A 20,060-nucleotide genomic window follows, 5' to 3' on the forward strand; every position below is an offset into this window, starting at 1 on the left:
GTTATTACTACTTCAAACTGAGGGGCATGGCAGCACCCCTAGATCCAGCACCACTGGAGGTAGGTTTACCCTCATAACAAATGTTAGCTAGATGCTTAGAGGCCATCGTGGGCGGGGGGTGTATCTGTCCCAAGAGAGACACAGTTGAGATAAGGAACTGTGATAAAAAGCCCCAGTAAAAACTGTGTCACTCAGCAAACTTCCCCTGAGAAAAATCACCAGAGGACCAAGTAGATGCGGTATTCTTGTCTTGTTGCAGAAGGCAGTGGCCACCATGAAGCTGCTCATCTCCCACCTTCTGGGTAAGTTTGAAAGGAATTGGGTTATTTTCTTCCAACGGGGGCTTGGCAAAAAAGAACCTTAGCTTAAGCTCTCTGGGGAAGGAAACCTCTCTTTGTTCTCTGTTTGTACAGCTCCTAGCACAAGGGTTCATGACCGGCTGCTGCCATAATAATTGTGTTGGGTTCTCTGTAGGGCCCGTCACTGATGAGCATTCAGCCCAGATCTGTGACTCTTGAAATGAACACTCATTTGATCAATGACCTGGAAGAAAACATAAAATCATCACTGATAAAGTTAAAAAACCACAGATTCTAAGGCCAGACAGGACTAGTGTGAGCATCTAGTCTGACCTCCTGTCTACATAGACCAGAGAACTACCCCCAAAATAATTCCTAGGGCCGATCTTTTAGAAACACATCCAATCTTGATTTTAAAATTGTCAGGGATGGGAAATCGACCATGAACCTTGGTAAATTGTTCTAATGTAGTGGCTCCCAAACTTGTTCCGCCGCTTGTGCAGGGAAAGCCCTTGGTGGGCCGGGTTGGTTTGTTTACCTGCCGCATCCGCAGGTTCAACCGATCGCGGCTCTCAGTGGCTGCGGTTCACTGCTCCAGGCCAATGGGGGATGCTGGAAGCGGCGTGGGCCAAGGGCTTATCTTGCACAAGCGGCAGAACAAGTTTGGGAACCACTGTTCTAATGGTTAATTACCCTCACTGTCAAAAATGTACGCCTTCTTTCCAGTCTGAATTTGTCTAGTTTCATCTTCATGCCATTGGATTGTGTTACACCTTTCTCTGCTAGATTAAAAAGCCCAATATTAAATATTTGTGCAGATGTTTATAAACGGTAATCAGGTCACCCCTTAACCTTCTCTTCCTTAAGCTAAATAGATCGAGCTCTTTGAATATTTCACCTACACATGTGCCCCAATCCTCTAATTCTCCTGGCTCTTTTTGACCCCTCTCCCATTTATTACCACCCTTCTCGAACTGTGGGCTTCGGACTGGAGAAAGAATTCCAGCAGCGGTTCACCAATGCCAGGTACCCAGGTAAAATAACCTCTCTGCTCCTACTCGAGATTCCCCTGTTCATGCATCCCTGGATTGCATTAGCTCTTTCGGCCACAGTGTCACACTGGGAGCTCATGTTCAGCAGTTTGTAGAAGACGCACAGCGTGGGGGAGCAGTAAATAATGAAGAGGACAGATTACTGATACAGAGCGAGCTGGATCCTTAGGTGAGCTAGATGCAATCAAACACTCTGTGCCTCAGTATGGCCAAATGTTAGGTCTAGGATGTATTTACAAGTGGGGGACTCTCTCCTGGGAAGCAGTGACTCTGAAGAAGACTTGAAGTCATGGTGGATAATGAGCTGAACACAAGCTCCCAGGGCAGTCCTATAGTCAACTGGGGCTGACGTGATCCTTTGATGTATAAACAGGGGGATATGGAGTAGGAGCAGAGAGGTTATTTTACCTCTGTATTTGGTCCTGGTGCAACAGCAGCTGGAATCCTGTGTCCAGTCCTGGTGCCCACAGTTCAAGGAGGATGTCGATAAAAGGAAACGGTTCAGAGAAGAGCTATGAGAATGGTTAGAGGACTGGAAAATGTCCCGTACAGTGAGAGACCCCAGTAGCTTATCAAAGAGCAGGTTAAGGGGTGACCTGATCACAGTCTAGAAACATCTTCCTGGGGAACAGCAAGTTGATAATAGAGGGCTCTTCAATCTAACTGACAAAGGCTTAAGAAGACCCAATGGCTGGAAGTTGAAGCTAAACAACTTCAGACTGGACAATGTCCATTTTTTTTTAACAGTCAGGGTCTTTAACCATTGTAACAACTTTCCAAGGGTTGTGGTGGATTCTTCCTTGCCGGATGTTTTTCTAAACGGGGTTCTAGCTCGGCCACAGCTGTTGGAGTTGAAGCAGGAATTAATTCAGGGAAGCTCTCTGGCCCGTGTTATGCAGGACGTAAGACTAGATAGGTAGGCAATCTATGGCACGCGTGTCGAATGTGGCACGCGAGCTGATTTTCAGCGGCATTCACACTGCCGGGGTCCTGGCCACTGGTCCAGGGAGCTCTGCATTTTAATTTAATTTTAAATGAAGCTTCTTAAACATTTTAAAAACCTTATTTACTTTACAGACAACAATAGTTTAGTTCAATATTATAGACTTAGAGAAAGAGACCTTCTAAAAACGTTAAAATGTATAACCGGCACGCAAAACCTTAAATTAGAGTGAATAAATGAAGACTCGGCACACCACTTTGAAAGGTTGCTGACCCCTGGACTAGATGATCAGTGATCTCTTCTGGCCTCTAAATCTATGGCCTGGTGTAGATTTATTATTTGTCATTATTGTCTAATAAGCAAGTCCATGTGCTGCCTATCATACTGAATCCTTTGCTATTTATTGTTCCGTGTCGATTATGAATTCTTCGTTATGGCTTGTGAATCAATACGTTACTGATGTTCTTACAGCTGCACCTGGCAGATCAGAGCCCCATTGTACTAGGTGCTGTAAAGCCAAATAGCAAAAGACAATTCCCGCCCCGAAGGGATTATGCTCTTTTTGGCCCCGATTCTGCAAGGAGCCCCCTATGGAGTCCGTTTGACTTTAACGGGTGTAGGGATCTCCTCATATGGTGATCATCGCAGGATCAGGGCCTTAGCTAGAGAGAAGGAGGGTAAAGAGAAGCGGAGGGGCGAGAGGACAGAATAAGAGGGCCACAAGCAGGCTGAGTTGTCTGCGTGCTTGGAGAGTCTTGTCCCTGGGGGTACGCACAGGTTTTCCAGGGGGTATTTCAACTCATTTAGATATTTGCCTAGTTTTACAACAGGCGAGATAAAAAACATTAGCGAAGTCAGTACAAACTAAAATTTCATCCAGACAATGACTTGTTGATACTGCTCTAGGTACTATTCCCTAATGTAAGTACAGTATATATATTCCAATTGATTTATTTCATAATGATATGGTAACAATGAGAAAGTCAGCAATTTGTCAGTAACAGCGTGCACTGCTACGACACTTATGTATTTTTATGTCTGATTTTGTAAGCAAGTCGTTTTTAAGCGAGGTGAACTTGGGGGTATGCAAGACAAATCAGACGCCTGAAAGAGCTGCAGTGGTCTGGCAAGTTTGAGAACCGCTGTGTAACTCACGATGCAACTCAAAGAAGCCATATAACAATTGGAGGATTTAGTTAGTAAAACTTCCTTAGGACATGGGACCATCTGGGTCACTGAATCCAGGCACCTGCTGTTGTACACAGTCCCATCATAGAACACAGGCCTGCACAACATATGGCCCGCGGGGGGGTGAGGAGGTGGGCTCACTGTGCGGCCCGTGGGGGGGGGGGGGGGGGGGGAGTAGGCAAGCCAACGGCTGGCTGGCCGGCCGGCGGGTGGGCGGGGTGGTGAAGGGGCCAGTGTCAGGCTGGACTCTGGTGAGTGAGGGTGAGCCAGTGGCAGGAGGCGGGGGCAGCGGCAGAAGACAAAAGGCCAGGCAAGTGTGCTGGCGGTGGGGGGAGGGGGAGGAGGAGGCGAGCGGGGGGGGGGGGGGGGGGGGGGGGGGGGGGGGGGGGGGGGGGGGGGGGGGGGGGGGGGGGCAGTGGTGGGGGGCAATTGGGATAGGGAGGTTTTTCTGCTGTAACATGGGCAGCTGAAGAGGCGAACGGGGGGACAGGTGGGCCAGCACTCCAGATCAAAGGGCACCGGGGTCTGGGAGGGACACGGGGCCAGTGGCAATGGGACACCGGCCTGCAGAAGGCGCTCCAACGGCTGTATGAACTAATTCCCAAGAAGACCAGCAGGAGGCACTGCCGGGGTGCGTTCTGCTTGCTTACACGGGTGCTGGGGGATGGGTGGGGTGTTTCGGAGGGGGTGGGCAGCGCTGGGGGTGTGTGTTTCAGCGGGGCTGGGGGTTTTTCGGCCCTCAGCTATTTTCTTTGGAGTAATATGGCCCTCGCCTTTTTATGAGTTGTGCAGGCCTGATTAACAGAATTATATGAATGGGGCGAATTCCATCTTCAGACTAGTCGGGTTATTTCCCACCACTAGTCCTATTGGGAAACTGTTCCAGATCCTCCTTCCTCTAACGCCCAGCCATCTCGGCTCCACAAGGGAAAGTACCTCATGGAATGGGCTGCAAAGTGCTGGATGGCAAACCCAAAGCGGTGAGAGTTGGGAAAAGCCCACTGGCAAGGGTTGTGAGCACCTCTGCTTCTCCTGTGCCTGGCATTCCTGTTGTTCTATTGTAAACTGCTGAATCCGGTGGGGGTAAAATAAGCTGAAAATATTTTTGATCCCAAAAGGTTTGGTCCCTTTGTTTTTAAATCATCACCATGTGCCTCGGCAGTTCTTAGTTCCAGCTGAGTGTGGAGAGGAAGTATCAAGTAGCCATTCTCCGGGGCTGCTGCAGTGCAGGGAACAGAAATAAACTTCTGAGATTTCCTCCTGCGTTCCCAGCTCCAGAGGGGTTTTTGCTGAGGAGTTCGGTTTCTGATGGTGGCATCCAAAGCACGTTTCTGAGGCTCAGCGGTCAATGAAGGTAGCAGAGGTTCAGTTGATTCACAGCAGGACTGCGGCAGCAGGTTACAAGGAAGTGGCTTTCAAACTGTGTTCTGAGCTGATCTGATAAATGTGCAGTGGGGACATTGGGTGATAGGAGAAGTGAGTCACTCTCTTACAGAATGAGACAAACCTTGAGTGTCCTCACACAGTGTTTACGCAGACAAAACTCCCTTTGGGTTTAATGACTGAGGCCAGCTCATCAGTCGTTGTAGCTCTGCTAATGTCAATAGAGCCACACTGGTTTGCAGGCTAAGCACAACTTGATTTTATTTTTTTATTTCAATTAAAATTTTCTTGGTTGTGGGAAACTGTGGAGGGGTCAGGCCATGGGGGAAGTCAGCCAATATTTGTTTAATGACAGTAGACCTTGAGATTCAAAAAGTTAAAGCTCCGTAATTGTTAAAACAGAAATTGTCAATATCGAGTCACAATATATAAAGTAAAGATCCTGAAATCAAACCGTAATAAGTTCTCAAGCAGCATTTTTTGTATTTTTCCTATCGGTCAATTTCAATAGTTATTGATGGAAATATTTTTTCATGGGTTTCTGTGTGTATGGCGAAATTGACGTTTACCAACATCTACCAATAAAAATTGAATCCTTCCAACCCTACTGTTTTACAGGTCCCCATCCTCCCCATGAGGACGGTTTGGCCCACTGAAAATCCCCCAAAATTGCTTTTATTATCTATAGACTATATTCCAGACGTGCTTGGGGGTTTCCACCGGTACCAAGCCATTTCTGTGCTAGGCACTGTGGGGACACAATGCTCGACTTGAACTTACAGTATAAATAGAAAAGATGGACCAAGGGGAAACTGAGAGGGGTAAGGACTTGTCCAAGGTCAACTGGCAGGTCAGTGACTGAGCCAGGACTAACACCCTGATCTCCTAGCCTACTGCTCTATTCACTAGGCCACACAGCCTCCTACAGGGTAACAGCACTAAAACCCAGTGCAGTAAGAGCATCCTTGGTTGTTTCTCCTCTTTCAGGCTTTTGCTGGCTCGTCTGCTTCAAGGGGACTCAATGTTTCACCAGCGATGGTAAGTTGATGCCAAGAAACAGGGACAAAATCCTCCAGATCCGAACCGGGGTGTATCCGTCCAGCCTTGCCTTCCCAGAAATGTGCGTCTTATACTCCTCAGTAGCCTCTTGGACAGTATAAGCTCATAGATAGTCCGACCTTCCAACAACGGGTAATGTTTATGCCCCAGCCTTTGTTATCTCCAGTAGAGGTTTCCCAAACACTTCAATGAAACAAAATGGTTTAAATAAAACCATAAAATAGTATTAATGAGAGAGAGAGAGAGAATGATTTTAAGTGGTAAGGCACCAAAGTCAGAACTGGTTACAAAAGAAATAAAAAGATAAAACCTCAAGCTAATTCCAAAACATTACCAAGCTAAATAAGATTTGAAGCCAACATCCTTCTCACCACACCAGGCAGTTCTCAGTTCACAGGCTGGATTTCCTTTCATTCTAGGACCACTCCCCTTAGTTCAGTGTTTTTCAAGGATTCATTGATGTTATAAGCAGAGAGAGATAAGGTAGACAGGAGAGGTGGTTACACGCATTTTTGTCCCCCTCTTTACACCCCAATCCTTGTGTGCTGGAAATACACTTGCTGGGTCCTGTGGGGAGGCAGTATTTGAGCACCAAACTGTCTTTCAGATGATTTGTAAATTTCCTGTTGAGAACGCCCCAGTTCTCCCGGTGAATCTCCGATTAACCAGGAGATTTCTCTTTAGCATGTTTCTGGCATGCGAGTCTCTCCTTGTCTCTGAGGAACTTGCTTATGAGTACTACCCAGGAATTACAACGTATTTTAGTAATAATCAAACAGCAAAATCTCATAATTTCACATGCAGTGTTTGTTATACATATTTCAACAGGATAATAATATTCAGCAGATTATGAGTTTCCAAATGATACCACACAAGGCATACTTTGTACAAAATAGATCATAACCATATAAAAGTGGTGAACGTGGGGTAGAGGGTGTCACAGCTACCCTTCCCATGTCCTCCTGTTTTTCCTAGCTTCAGGGGAGAGGGATGGATGCCTTGATCCTTTGCCTGATGTGTTGAGAAGAGTAGCCAACTGCCTTGCTCTTCCCAACTCAGCCACCTACTCTGCTAGGTCCACTCTTTCTCCCTTGCTGCATGATTAACTAGATTAATGAATGAACATGAACCACACTGAGGAAGTCAAACAAAAGGTGCAAAAGGTTATCTGTTGCTCTCTTTAAATGAATGGTTCCTTCTTCCTTTCACAGCTGACATGTGTCAGTATTCGACTACTTGTCCCTCTTTTGCAACCTGTGAAAACATCACCACGGGCTACCACTGCACCTGCAAACCTGGGTTTATATCTAGTTCTTTGGAGGAACACTTCACTGATCCAACAGTGAAGTGCGTTGGTGAGTATCGGCTCCGGAGCCCAACTAAGTGAGAGGGAACTCTGTAATGTGTGTAAAGGTTGCTCTAATGCCATTGGGACCAGCTCTTGCATTTGCCAGAAGAGTTATGGAGCAGTGCACTCTACTGACTGGTGAGCATGCTGCAGTGATTAAGGGTACGTCTACACTTCCATCGAGCTCGCATGCTAACAATAGAGGGTAGCCAAGCAGGTGCGAGTGGTGGGATGGAACTGGGACTGGCAACCAGTGTGTGGAAGTAGGGCGGGGAGACCGATCTGTCCAGGCAACAGGATGCAGCGGGAAACTGGGACTGACCAGATAAAGAGATTGGGTGAAGGAGCTGGTCTGGGAGAACAACAATGAGATTGGACTAAGTATCTGGGGTGGGACACTAGGACTGGGACTCTGTGGGACTGGGGAATGTTGGGGGGCTGGCAGTGGGCACAGCTGAAAACTAAGAGGGGAGGAGAGAGACAAATGGAATGAGGAGCCGAGATGCAGGGGGACTGGGAGTGGCTGGGAAAGGAGACCGGGACTGCGAGGGGAGGATTGGGTGCAGGGGAACTGGCTGCGAAAGGACACCAGGACTGGGATGAGACACCTGAGGCATTCTGATTAGGACAAGGACAAGAGCCAGAGATGGGAAGAGACAGCACTGAGACAGGGACAAATTGGGGACGAGGATGAAGATGAAGGAGCCAAGCTTGGGTCTGAGCACACAGATGAGTCTGTGCCCACTAGTGGACACTCCCCTCCAGAGCCTGGAATAGGAGCCAAGATTCCAGCTCTTCTAACTCCCCACCCAGCGCCTGGCCAGGCTTGGTTCTGTCAGTTCTGCATGACTCCCTAGGCGTGGACGAATGTCCCAGCAGGAAATCTTGCCCTTGCCAGGCCACTCACACCATGACCTTTGGAGTTACTTTTATGCTTGCAACGATGGCCATGCATTGAGCTCTGGAGTCAAGATCTTTACTGACAGCAACGTAACCAGAACCCTTCAAAATTATTTCTTGCTGCTGCTGGTGGTGGACATGGATTTTAAGACAAAATGGTGACCCTCTCGGGGGATTAGTCTCTTTCTGGACTAAAAGTCTCTGTAACCTGTCCACAGGATCAGAACCTCCCTACCCCCAAATCCCATCCTTCATATTCCTACTGTGAAATTCCCCAGGGTGCAACCTGAACTGCTGTGTCCCCTTAACCTCCTAAACTGAGGTTCTTTTTACGCTGCTTTACTGTCAGACCAGCCACTCCTGGCCTGCTCATGTACAGCCAGTAACCTTTAAAATCACTCTCAGATGTTTCCATGAATGCTGTCTCAGCCATCCATGGACAGATACAGGGAAACAGCCATATATCCCCATTCCCAGCCTTGGCTCCCAAGAAATGTGTGTCTTAAACTGCTCAGTAGACCCCTGGACTACTCATTGATAGTCCAACATTCCAATAAAGGGTAATATTTATGCACCAGCCTTTGTTGTCTCAAATAGAGGTTTCCCAAACAGACTGGTGTAGATAAAACAATAAATCATATTTATTAAAGAGAGAGAGAGAGAGATTTTAAGTGGTAAGGCACAAAAGTCAGAGATGGTTACAAATGAAATACAAATATAAAACCTCAAGCTAATTCCTAGACGTTACCAAGGTAAATAAGATTTGAAGCCAACATCCTTCTCACCACACCAGATGCTGCAGGCAGTTCTCAGTTCACAGGCTGGATTTACTTCCATTCTGGAACCACTCCCCTTAGTTCAGTGTTTTTCAAGGATTCATTGATGTTATAAGCAGAGAGATATAAGGTAGACAGGAGCGGGGATACAGACATTTTTGTCCCGCTTCTTACCCCCCAATCCTTGTGTATTGGAAAAACCCTTGTTGGGTCATGTGGGTAGGCAGTATGTGAGCGCCAGACTGTCTTTCAGCTGATGTGTACATTTCCTGCTTACGACTCCACAGTTGGTGAATCTCTGATTATCCAAGGGATTTCTCTTTAGCATGTTGCTGGCATGCCATTGTGTCTTTGTCTCTGAGGAAGTGGTTTATGGGTACTACTGAGAATTACAACACATTTCAGTAACAATCAGACAGGAAAATCTCATAATTTCACATGTACTATTAATACATACATTTCAACAGGATAATAATATTCAGCAGATTATGAATTTCCAAATGATACCACACAAGGCATACTTTGTACAAAATAGATCATAGCCATATAAAAGTGGTGAACATGGAGTAGCTTCAGGGGAGAGGGATGGAGGCCTTTTCTTGATCTTTTGCCTGATGTCTTGAGAAGAGAGGCCAGCTGCCTTTGTCCTCCCATCTCAACCACCTGTTCTGTTAGGTCCACTCTTTCTCCCTTGCTGCATGATTAACAAGGTTAATGAATGAATGAAGCCAAACACAAGTTGCAAAGGGTTATCCATTGCTCTCTTTAAATGACATGGTTCCTTCTTCCTTTCACAGTTGACAGGTGTCAGAATTCGTCTACTTGTCCTGTTTTTGCAACCTGTGAAAACGTTCTTTCGGGCTACCACTGCACCTGCAAACATGGGTTTGCATCCAGTTCTGGGGAGCAAAACTTCACTGATCCAACAGTGAAATGTGTCGGTGAGTATCAGCTCCAGAGCACTGCTAAACGAGCGGAAGCTCTGTAATGGGGTGAGAGTAATGGTGGTTGCTCTAATGCCATTGGGACCAGCTATTGCACTTGCCAGAAAAGTTATGTATCAGTGCACTCCACTGACTGGTGAGCATGCTGCAGTGATTAAGGGAATGGCTACGCTTTCATCGAGCTAGCATGCTAACAAGAGAGAGTAGCCAAGCAGGTGTGAGAGGTACGATTGAATTGGGACTGGACACCAGTGTGTGGAAGTAGGGCAAGGAGACAGATCTGTCCAGGCAACAGGATGCAGGGGGAAGCTGGGATTGCTAACTGACAATGTATGAAGCTCAACTCATTGCAGGATTGATAACTGCGACCAAGCTCTGTCCTTGTCTCCGTGCATCCCACGTTTTCCTGGTGGATTTTGCTAACCTCAGAGGCTCACTGTGACCCTCCACGTAGCCCTTCTCTCTCTAGAGGCAGGGGTCACAGTCTACTGATCCATTTTAGTCATAAGCCAGCGAGGGAGGTGAGGAGAAACTATCCTCCCTTGCACAGTCTCTGTTGTCTCTCAGTTTCAGTGATTAATCGGGGCGGGGTGGGGCATAGCGGGGAGCCCGGGCCCGGGTCCGCACCCTACTGCGGGCTCCAGCTCGGGGACCCTAATAGTATCAGCTATGGTAGCTGACCTTTTTAGAAACAGGACGCGTACAATTCCCTGAGCTACTTCCCCACAGCAGCTCCCCCACTTCCTCAAGCTCCACTTCACCCCTTACCTCAGGGCCTCCTTCCTTGTGCCTGATATGGTGTGTACTGCTCAGTCTCTCCAACAGCGCAACTTCCTCCCACAGCTCCTGACATGCCGGTGGTATACAGAGGTCCGTAGGGCTTGTCTGTGGAGCAATGAACAGAGATCTTTCATCAACTTGGACACAAGAGATGTCCCTTGATCAGTCAGTATCTCCTTGGGTAGCCCAACCCGGGCAAAGGTCGATACATGTTGGTGGCCCTGAGCTGTCTTCTCTAGGGGCCCAACCAGATCCATGGCTATGCGTTCAAATGGTACCTCTATTATTGGAAGAGGTATCAAAGGGGCCCGCAAGTGTGGGCAAGGGCTGACACTCCCGACAAGAGGTGCAGTATCGCTGGACATCTTAGTGTACTCCTGGCCAGAAGAACCTCCGCAGGATCCGTGCCTGGGTTTTCTCTACTCCTAAGTGTCCTCCAAATAGGTGACTGTGGGCGAGGTGCAATATGGCTTTTTGATGTTTTTGTGGAACCAGAAGCTGATGTATCTCTTGCTCCTGCATTTGCACCCATGCGGTATGGGAGATCTTTCTTCATTATAAAGTAAGGTCCTGGACCCCGGACCTTCCCATCCATGGGTATCCCATCTATCTCGGCCACCTCTTTCCTGGCATTATCATATCTAGGGTCCTCTGCCTGGTCCCACCCAAAAGTCTCTCTCCTGGGATTAACTTGCCTGAGCTCCCAGGGGCCGGCTTCTGCTTCTTCCAACGGCTCACCACTGTCACAGCTGGGGCCGGCCTCCGGTAGTTTCTATGATGGCTGCTCGTGTCCATCTGCCTACTAGGGCAGTCTTCTGACCCTGGGTCAGGATCCAGGTTCCCAAAGCTTTTGCAGCCTTCCTCTCTTTTTGGTCTTTTGGGGGGCTGAGAACAGATCCTGAGAAATCTCAGTGAAAATCAGGGGTTGACATTCTTCCGGTGACGAGTCGCTGCCCTCAGGGTCCCCACCTCCCTCCAGCCTTACTGGGGGGAGTAAATTATCAAACCCCGGATAGTCCCTCCCAATAACTACAGGATATGGGAGTTTAGGAACTACACCCACTGTCACCTCAACGGGGTTCCCCTGAACCTCTATCTCCACCGGGATGGTGGGGTAATGGCTCGTGGCCCCATGCATGCATGTCACTGCTATGCGTTTGGCTACATTTTACCAGCTTACCCAATATAAGGGTGATAGCACTCCCCGAGTCCACAAGCGCTGTAGTCTCTGCTCCATTTATCTTCACTGGCCCTGTGTAGTTATGAAGGGCTAATGCGACACCTGCAAAGTGGATAAGGGAGCACGGGACCTCCCAATCCCCCAAGTTACATTGCATAGGATCCTCGGTGTTAGGACTCTGTGCTGTTATGTGTCCCCACTTCCCACATGCATAACATCTATAATTGCCTCTACTCATTCCCTATCATGGAGGTTAGCGGGTTTAGTCCCAGAGTTCCCCCCACTCAGGCCAATCCCTTCCTTCTGGGGTCCCCACTGGTTTTCAGTCCCCCCCCCTTCTTCCACCTAGGACTCCCCATGTGTTGGGCTGCCCAACCTTCCAGGATTGGGGTCGAGTGCTTGCTTTGAAAGGGGCCTTCCTTGGGTAGTGGGGTCAATTCCCAGGCTGTTATGTCTCTTTCTACCAGCGTGATTATCTCTTCATAGGTGGACAGATCATTCTGGCCTACCCATTTGCGAAGATCTGGTGGCAGTCCTTGAATGTAATGGTCTCCAAAATCTCCGCTGGGCTGCACACCTCGGGCTGTAACCACTTCTGTGTGAGGTGTCTGAGGTCAAATAGCTAGGACCTTGTGGGTTTGTTCCCCTGGTATTTCCACTCATTGAACCTCTGGGCCCGTACTGCTGCTGTCACCCCTGATCGTGCTAGGATCTCTGTCTTCAGCTGGGTATAGTCAGTGGCATCCGTGGCAGGCAGGTCAAAGTAGGCCTTCTGGGCCTCTCCACACAAAAAAGGAGCAAGAATGGTGGCCCACTGCTCCTGGGGCCACGCCTCACATGGAGCAGTCCTCTTGACTGAGAGGAGATGTGCTTCTACGTCATCTTCTGACATCATCTTTGGCAGACAACCAGTGGCCTTCAGGGTTCGCGTCCCATTGGACCCCCGGGCCTGGGTGGTGAAGAACTTCAGCGGGTCCACAACCTCTCGCAAGAGGGCACGATCTTGGGTCGCCTGGCCCATCAATAATTAATTGGTTTCCTGCTGTAGCCGCATAGACTCCTGTTGCGCCATTGCCTGAACCCGGGTGGCCTCCTGCTGGGCTGCCGTGGCTTATACCAGAGCTCTTACCACCTCCTCCATTGTGGTACAAAGCAACCAAACACAACCAAACAAATCAAAACAAAAATCCAAAACCCCAGGGCACTTTTTTTTTAACCTCCTTCTTCCACCACGCTGTGAACAATGATCCCACCCCTGATACCAGTTGTGACAAAGCTCTGTCCTTGTCTCAGTGGGTCCCGCATTTCCCTGGTGGATTTTGCTAGCCTCAGAGGCTCACTGTGACCCTCCACGTAGCCCTTCTCTCTCTAGAGGCAAGGCTCACAGTCTACTGAGCCATTTTAGTCAGGAGCCAGCGAGGGAGGTGAGGAGAAACTATCCTCCCTTGCACAGTCTCTGTTGTCCTCCAGTTTCAGTGATTAATCGGGGGCGGGCAAAGGGGAGAGCTCGGGCCCGCCCTCTACTGCGGGCTCCAGCCCAGGGACCCTAATAGTATCATCTGTGGTAGCTGACCTTTTTAGAAACAGGACGCATACAATTCCCTGGGCTACTTCCCCACAGCAGCCCCCCAATTCCTCAAGTTCCACTTCACCCCTTACCTCAGGGCCTCCTTCCTTGTGCCTGATATGGTATGTACAACTCAGTCTCTCCAACAGCGCAACTTCCTCCCACAGCTCCTGACATGCATGCCCACTTGACTAACTGGGAGGTTTTTAACTAGTTTCAGGCAGCCCCTGATTGGCTTCAGGTGTCCCAATCAACCTAGCAATCTCCACAGCCTTCTGGAAAGATCTTAATTAGCCCCAGGTTTCTTAATTGATCTGGAGCAACTGCCATTTGGTTACTACGGTAACGGATTTGTTAGCCTGGGGCTAACGTACTTGTTTCTCACTACTTTCCTGTAGCCATCTGGCCTTGCCCCGTCACATAAGGTATAGAGTAGTCTTCCAATCATGGAAGCCTTGGCAGAACATCCCTGAGGAATGTATTTTACCAATATAGGTCTGTATGGTAGAGCTGGCCTGAGACCATGATATTTAGTGACTAGCAGAGTTATGAATTTAAGTTGCCATGCTCATCTTTTGAAGATGTTTGCTCCTTTGCACAGCACCTTCAAAAGACCAGCGTGAAAACGGAAATGGACTTTCTGGTGTGATGAGCAATATTTCTATTGCTGTTGTATGGGCAGTGGATTCCATCCGAAGGACTCACAAGAACTCCTGGGGTTGTTAACACAGTTGTTCTGCATATTCAGATATATGAGGCTATTGTGATCATATATAATCTGACCTCCTGTATATCACAGGCTAGAGAATTCCACCCAGCCATTCCTACCTTAACCTCAAAAACCTAGTTGAATTAGAGCATATAGTTTATAAAGATTACAAGGCCTTTATTGTCCTTTACTCTAAGGCAGGGGCAGGCAAACTTTTTGGCTTGAGGGCCACAACAGGTGTCCAAAATTGTGTGGAGGGCTGGTTAGTGGAGGCTGTACCTCCCCAAACAGCCAGGCATGGCCTGGCCCCCGCCCCCTATCCGACCCCCTGCTTCTCACCCCTGATTGCCCCCCCCCCAGGATTCCTGTCCCATCCACCACTCCCTGTCCCCTGACAGACCTCCGGGACCCCTGCCCCATCCACCCCCCCTGCTCCCTGTCCCCTGACTGCCCCCAGAACCCCCGCCCCTGACCGCCCCCCATCGTGCCATCAAACCTCTCCTCTCATTCCTGACACTCGCACCCCAGGACCCCTGCCCCATCCAACCAGCCCTTCTCCCTGTCCCCTGACCATCCCCAGAACCCCTGCCCCTGACTGCCCCCTGCTGCCCCATTCAATCCCCCTTCCTTCCTGACTGCCCCGATCCCTATCCACACCCCCGCCCCCCAACCACCACCCCGAACTCCTCTGCCCTCTACTCCTCATCCCTCTAGCCAACCCCGCCTGCTCCCTGCCCCCTTACCGCGCTGCCTGGAGCACCGGGTAAGGCCGAGGCTCTGCACTGCCCCAGGACCTCGCAGCCCCGCCTCCCAGAGCATTGTGCCTGCGGGAGGGGGAACAGCAGGAGGGGGCCGGGGGCTAGTCTCCCAGGCCAGGAGCTCAAGGGCCGGGCAGGAGGGTCCCGCCTGCTGGATATGGCCTGCGGGCCGTAGTTTGCCCACCTCTGCTCTAAGATCTCTCCAGGGCAGAGTCAAGGGACTATCAAAGAGTGTAATTGTAATTACCGTAGCACAGCAAACATAACCTGGCATATCCATGCTTCCCCACGGTGACTGCACAATGATAGGTTCTGTGTTTTCTGGTATAGACGTTAATGAATAATTGTTTCCATTTTCTTCTGTTTAGATGTTGATGAATGTTCTCAGGACCCACCAGTCTGTGGCCCTCACAACAAATGCAACAACACCCGAGGGAGTTTCACCTGCCAATGTTCTCCAGGTTATTCTTCCGCCAGTGGGACCTCTTGGAAACCTGGTGACTCCCACACCTTGAACTGCACAGGTACCAGTCACTACAAGCCGCCCTGGGAAACCCAGGGAATATAATCAGGTCCTGGTGGCCCCAAAGGCTAACAGCGGTCTGTGAGTCTTCTAGTGGCGCTCGTTGCCGTCTGTGGTTCAGAAGCTGCCCACAAACCAGTGTGTGTGTAGCTAGGCCTTGCATGTTTGTGTATGTTTGTAGGCAGTAGCATACGGGAGCCAACTGCGCCCCTGGAATTTCTTCATATTGTTGTTATGGGGAAAGTTGCATCTGGAGTGGTGCCACCTTCTTGGGCCCCATAAACCAATCCCTTTAGCTTTAGCATCAGCTCTTCTGTCGACTGGGTTTCATTTCTGTGCCCGGAAGCGTAATGATGCTTTGATCCCATCATAAAGAGTTTTGATCCTTATAAGAGAGGCCCCAATGTTGGCTCCCTTCTTCCTTCCCTAGAAAATCTTCTCAGCTGCCAGCCCAGGATTATGCACGGAGATGATTTCAAAAGCCTGTGCGGCAACAGCACCCAGCACGTATGTGTCGAATGATTCTGAATTGGGTCATCTTTGTGTGCAGGGCAAGAGGGGAAAAGGGAGAGAATGGATGTGAGGGTTGTGTATGTAGAGTTTGTGTAGTTCACTCAGACAGTGTGCGTGCTGCTTCTGGGTTGGGTAGTATGGATGAACAGAGATGTAGAGGGAGGCTGAATGGACTAGAGCTGGTACCTAGAGAAGGGTAGAGGTGGAGAAGATGGGTGGATGGAGAAATAGCCAGAGGTAGATAGAGAGGATGGATAGAAAGATACGTGGGCTAAGAGGGACAGAACAGGTGGATGGACATGGACACCCATCTTCCCCCCATGAGTGGGTAGATAGATATGTTACAGCATTAACTCCTTTTTCCATGATTCCCTTACAGGGAAACCAGCAAAGCAACACATTGTGCACCTTCTTGAATCAGACCTCAAATAGCCTGGAATCTGCATGTGGCAATGGAAACCAGTCAGTACCGCTGAAGGTCAGAGGCTGTGTACCTGTATTTGCCAGTCCCTGCCCTCCAAGGCAAAGTCCCTCCTCTTCATCCCCAGCTGCTGCCACCGGTCTCCAGATACTTCCTTCCAAAGATGAACCTGGGGGGGAGTCTTTAAAAGCAGCTGAAAACAAGGTTTAGTTGCCTCTACTCTAGAAGAGTAGACTGGAGCCAACAGCGAATGGAATTTCAGCTGCCAGCCAAGAGTGGGTGATGAATGTCTTGGAGAAAGATCACAAGGCAGTATCTTGATGGGAGCTAATACCTGGGTGGCATGGGAGCCATGTGGAGCAGAGGGCCAGACTATAAGAAGCATGTGGAGCGGGAGGGGACCCTAAAAGCCTGCCTAACATCACCCATCCATGTAAGCAGTTGTAGCTGCCCTGGGATGCTCCATGATGGTGAATGGGGAGGATAAATGGTGGATCCATGGGACCATCTCTCCGTTAACCAGTGGGCCACTGTTTGACAGCCCCTGTTTTACCCAGGGTGTTTTCTGTTTAAACCCCAGGAAGTCTCTACCTCTATCGATTTGCTTTTCAATGCCACTGCCCAGCAGATTAATGGGAGCAAGAAGGACGTTGCATTGGTAGCCAAAATGTTTCTGCAGAGCGTAGAATCAGCCGCTTTGGTAGCTGCTCTGAAAAGCCCCGGGAACGAGACGCAGACTATCACGGGAGACACGATGAGTAAGAAAAAGGAAAAGCGTTCACACAGCTCTGAGCGCCACCCTCGGTGCTCTCTGCTATGAAGGGTGGCCTCGGGGCTAGGGTGCTGGGCTAAAGCATAAGAGAGCCGGGTACCATTCCTGCCTCTGCCACATGTTCTTTGAGAGACCGTGGCAAATCGCTTCCTGCTTATGTTTCCCTGTCTGTAAAATGGGGATACGAATCCTTCCTGCTGTTTGGGGCAGGAGCGGTCTCTTGCAGCATTTGCCTACGGTGCCCAGCACAACGGGGCTCTGATCTCGGCTAGTAGCAGGATTGTGGTAGTGCCTATGAACCGCAGTCATGATGGAGCAGGGCCCCATTGTGTTAGGTGCAAGTCACAAAGGACATAAAGACAATCCGGGCTCCTAATTCTTCTCTCGGCTCTGCTGGTTTTACCGCAGCCTTGCTCCCTGCCGCCACGGGAGAGGGAGGAGAATCAGGCTCTGTGCTAAATGGAGGGTAGTTTTCAAAGCCGCGCAGTGAAGAACTTGTCCTTCCGCCCCCAGCCATCGCAGCCCTGCGGGTTATGGATAACTGCAGTCGGGAAGGGAAGATGATCGAACTGAACGCTGAAAACGAGTTGATGAGCATTGACTGCACAACAGTGGTTGGCGCCAGCAAAGCAGGTACCATCCGGGAGTTGTCTGGACAGGCAACGGAAGGAATCCAACAACTCCAACCCATTCCACAGCTCCAGCTCTGAGGCCAGATCTTCCAGGGCTGCAGAGGGACCTTAGAGCAGCCCTGACAGACTCCCCAGGGGGTCTTGGATTGCTTTACACCGACCCTCTGTGCAGTGCTTAATCTGTAATGAAAGTGGGGTCGGGACTCAAGTAATTAGGTGCCAGGACTCGAGCAACATTTTTACTTTCATAACTGACGCAGGAAACCCGGAAGTGCCGGGGCTATGAACTGCCAAGCCTAGAGGTATTGGGGCTTCCCTTGTGCAGAGGGCACAACAGGGCTGGAGGCTTCAGACAGAGCAGGACGGGGGTGGATTATCCAGTACTAGCGGCAGATGGGCCCCTAGGAGGAAGTGTTATTTGTTGGCCAGTGCAGGGAGTAAGGAGTCCTGGGGTCTAGTCCCAATTTTGCCACTGACACTCTGCACGAACGTGGGGAAGCTGTTCCATTTCTCCGTACCTGTGTCCTTTTCATCGCTGGTTCGGCTGCGCCCCCCAGCCAAGAGCTCTTCCAGCTCCTTGCGGTGTGACACAGGACACAGGCTGTTCTGGTGTCACCTCTTGCATCTTTGCTCCTGCAGGCTCCGGAGTCGTTGCCTTCATCTCGTATGCCACTCTCGAGTCCATCCTGAACAATAACTTTATCGACCAGCAAAACCTGACAGGGGAGGACAACTTGGTTAGCATTACGCTGAATTCCAAGGTAGTGAGTGGGACCATTGGGAAACCTGGACCCCTCCCCAAACCTTTCTACTTCACCCTGGAGCATAAACAGGTGATTGGCAATCATGTCCCTGCTTGAAATGGAAGAGGGACCCCTCTTGGCCAGGAGCTTTTCCCAGCTGTCCTCTCTCTGTGCTTCTGTTGTCAACATTGCCGTCCTCTTCCAGTTTGCCTCACTAACGAGGGTCATCTTCAACTCCTTCTGGCGCCTCCCCTACTCCCAAGATGAGTTCAAATCTTGATGCTGCATCTTCCCCAAAAATCTGGCTTTTCCTCTCTGCCCTCGCCATGGTTCTGGTCACCTTCCACCTTTCTACTGCAGCCTCCGCTCTGGGCCCCCCAGTACCCATAATGCCTCCCTTCAGTCCTGCTAAAATGATCTTCCTTGCCCATCAGTACCACAGATGCCCTGTAATTTGAATCTTTCCACTGGCTCTTCCTTCTCCACCACATCAAGTTTAAATGAGGAGGCAATTCAACTTAAAATTGATAATGGCTGAATGCTAAGGGACCCCCAATACCCACCTTAAAGCCTTCAAAAATCATTGAAATTCCCAGATGAACTTGTAAACCTGGTGCTGCAATGTCTGTTTCCAGAGAAAGGAAATGGAAGACAAGATTATCTGTGTTTTCTGGAAGCTCACTGGCACCTGGTCTACTGAGGGCTGCAAACTTCTCTGTGCGAACAGCACTCACACCACCTGCACCTGTACTCACCTGTCCAGCTTTGCCATCCTGATGGCGTCACATGCTATCAAGGTATTTCAGCCGTCCGCTTAAGCTCATGGTCCACATGTAAGAAACTGAAGTTGCATTCGCACAGACGCTGCGGCTGTTTGCAAGAACAAACCCGAGCCCTTCGACACCCAAAACGCAGGCGTCCACCACTTACACAAAAGGAGTAATGCCTTTGGCTGTAAATATAGTTAGAATGGCGGGAGCCAGCCAGTAGGAAAGTCATGATCAGGTGCACTTGGTCAGCATGTTAGACGTCAGACAGGTGGCACGGGGCATGAGTCAGCCGGGTATTCGTTCCAATTAGTTTACAGTCATTATGAGATCCAGAGATCATCTCAGGGCTGCAAACTCAACAAATGTGTCGCTCCTCTGAGTTACCTAGTGAAAGGGGCAGGGAGGAGATGGGTTCTCCATGTTCTCCAACAACGGAGCTAGAGATCTGATTGCCCTGGGAAATTATCCGGTTATTTCAAAGCCCCTGTTTCTCTAGCGTGATTTGAAAAGTTTATTTTGCCTTTAATTTTTCCTTTTGCAGGAGAGTTACCCACTGACCATCATCACCTACGTGGGACTGACCCTCTCCCTGCTGTGCCTCTTCCTCGCCATCCTCACCTTCCTCCTGTGCCGCTCCATCCGCAACGTCAGCACCTCCCTCCACCTGCAGCTCTGCCTCTGCCTCTTCCTGGCCGACCTGCTCTTCCTCACCGCGGTGGACAGCGTCACCAATAAGGTAGAGAAATCAGCCAAATCCACCCCCCCCCTTATCTATCCTGTCTATTTAGATCGTAAGTTCT

General features: G+C 49.7%; 1 protein-coding gene across 1 annotated transcript in view; it reads left to right on the plus strand.

The window, feature by feature from the left end:
* LOC117888491 (adhesion G protein-coupled receptor E3-like) overlaps nucleotides 1-20,060 on the plus strand; it is a 30,422-nt gene continuing 10,362 nt past the window's right edge. Inside the window, exons 1-12 of the mRNA XM_034791942.1 lie at nucleotides 1-302; nucleotides 5,853-5,903; nucleotides 7,136-7,279; nucleotides 9,746-9,889; nucleotides 15,255-15,410; nucleotides 15,840-15,916; nucleotides 16,302-16,400; nucleotides 16,924-17,101; nucleotides 17,629-17,748; nucleotides 18,387-18,580; nucleotides 19,126-19,287; nucleotides 19,802-19,996. Coding sequence (XP_034647833.1) covers nucleotides 275-302; nucleotides 5,853-5,903; nucleotides 7,136-7,279; nucleotides 9,746-9,889; nucleotides 15,255-15,410; nucleotides 15,840-15,916; nucleotides 16,302-16,400; nucleotides 16,924-17,101; nucleotides 17,629-17,748; nucleotides 18,387-18,580; nucleotides 19,126-19,287; nucleotides 19,802-19,996 — 1,548 coding nt within the window. The 5' untranslated portion in view covers nucleotides 1-274. The remainder of the gene's footprint in view (nucleotides 303-5,852; nucleotides 5,904-7,135; nucleotides 7,280-9,745; nucleotides 9,890-15,254; nucleotides 15,411-15,839; nucleotides 15,917-16,301; nucleotides 16,401-16,923; nucleotides 17,102-17,628; nucleotides 17,749-18,386; nucleotides 18,581-19,125; nucleotides 19,288-19,801; nucleotides 19,997-20,060) is intronic.

This window comes from Trachemys scripta, chromosome 16, assembly GCF_013100865.1.
Source record: "Trachemys scripta elegans isolate TJP31775 chromosome 16, CAS_Tse_1.0, whole genome shotgun sequence".
Lineage (NCBI taxonomy): Eukaryota > Metazoa > Chordata > Testudines > Emydidae > Trachemys > Trachemys scripta.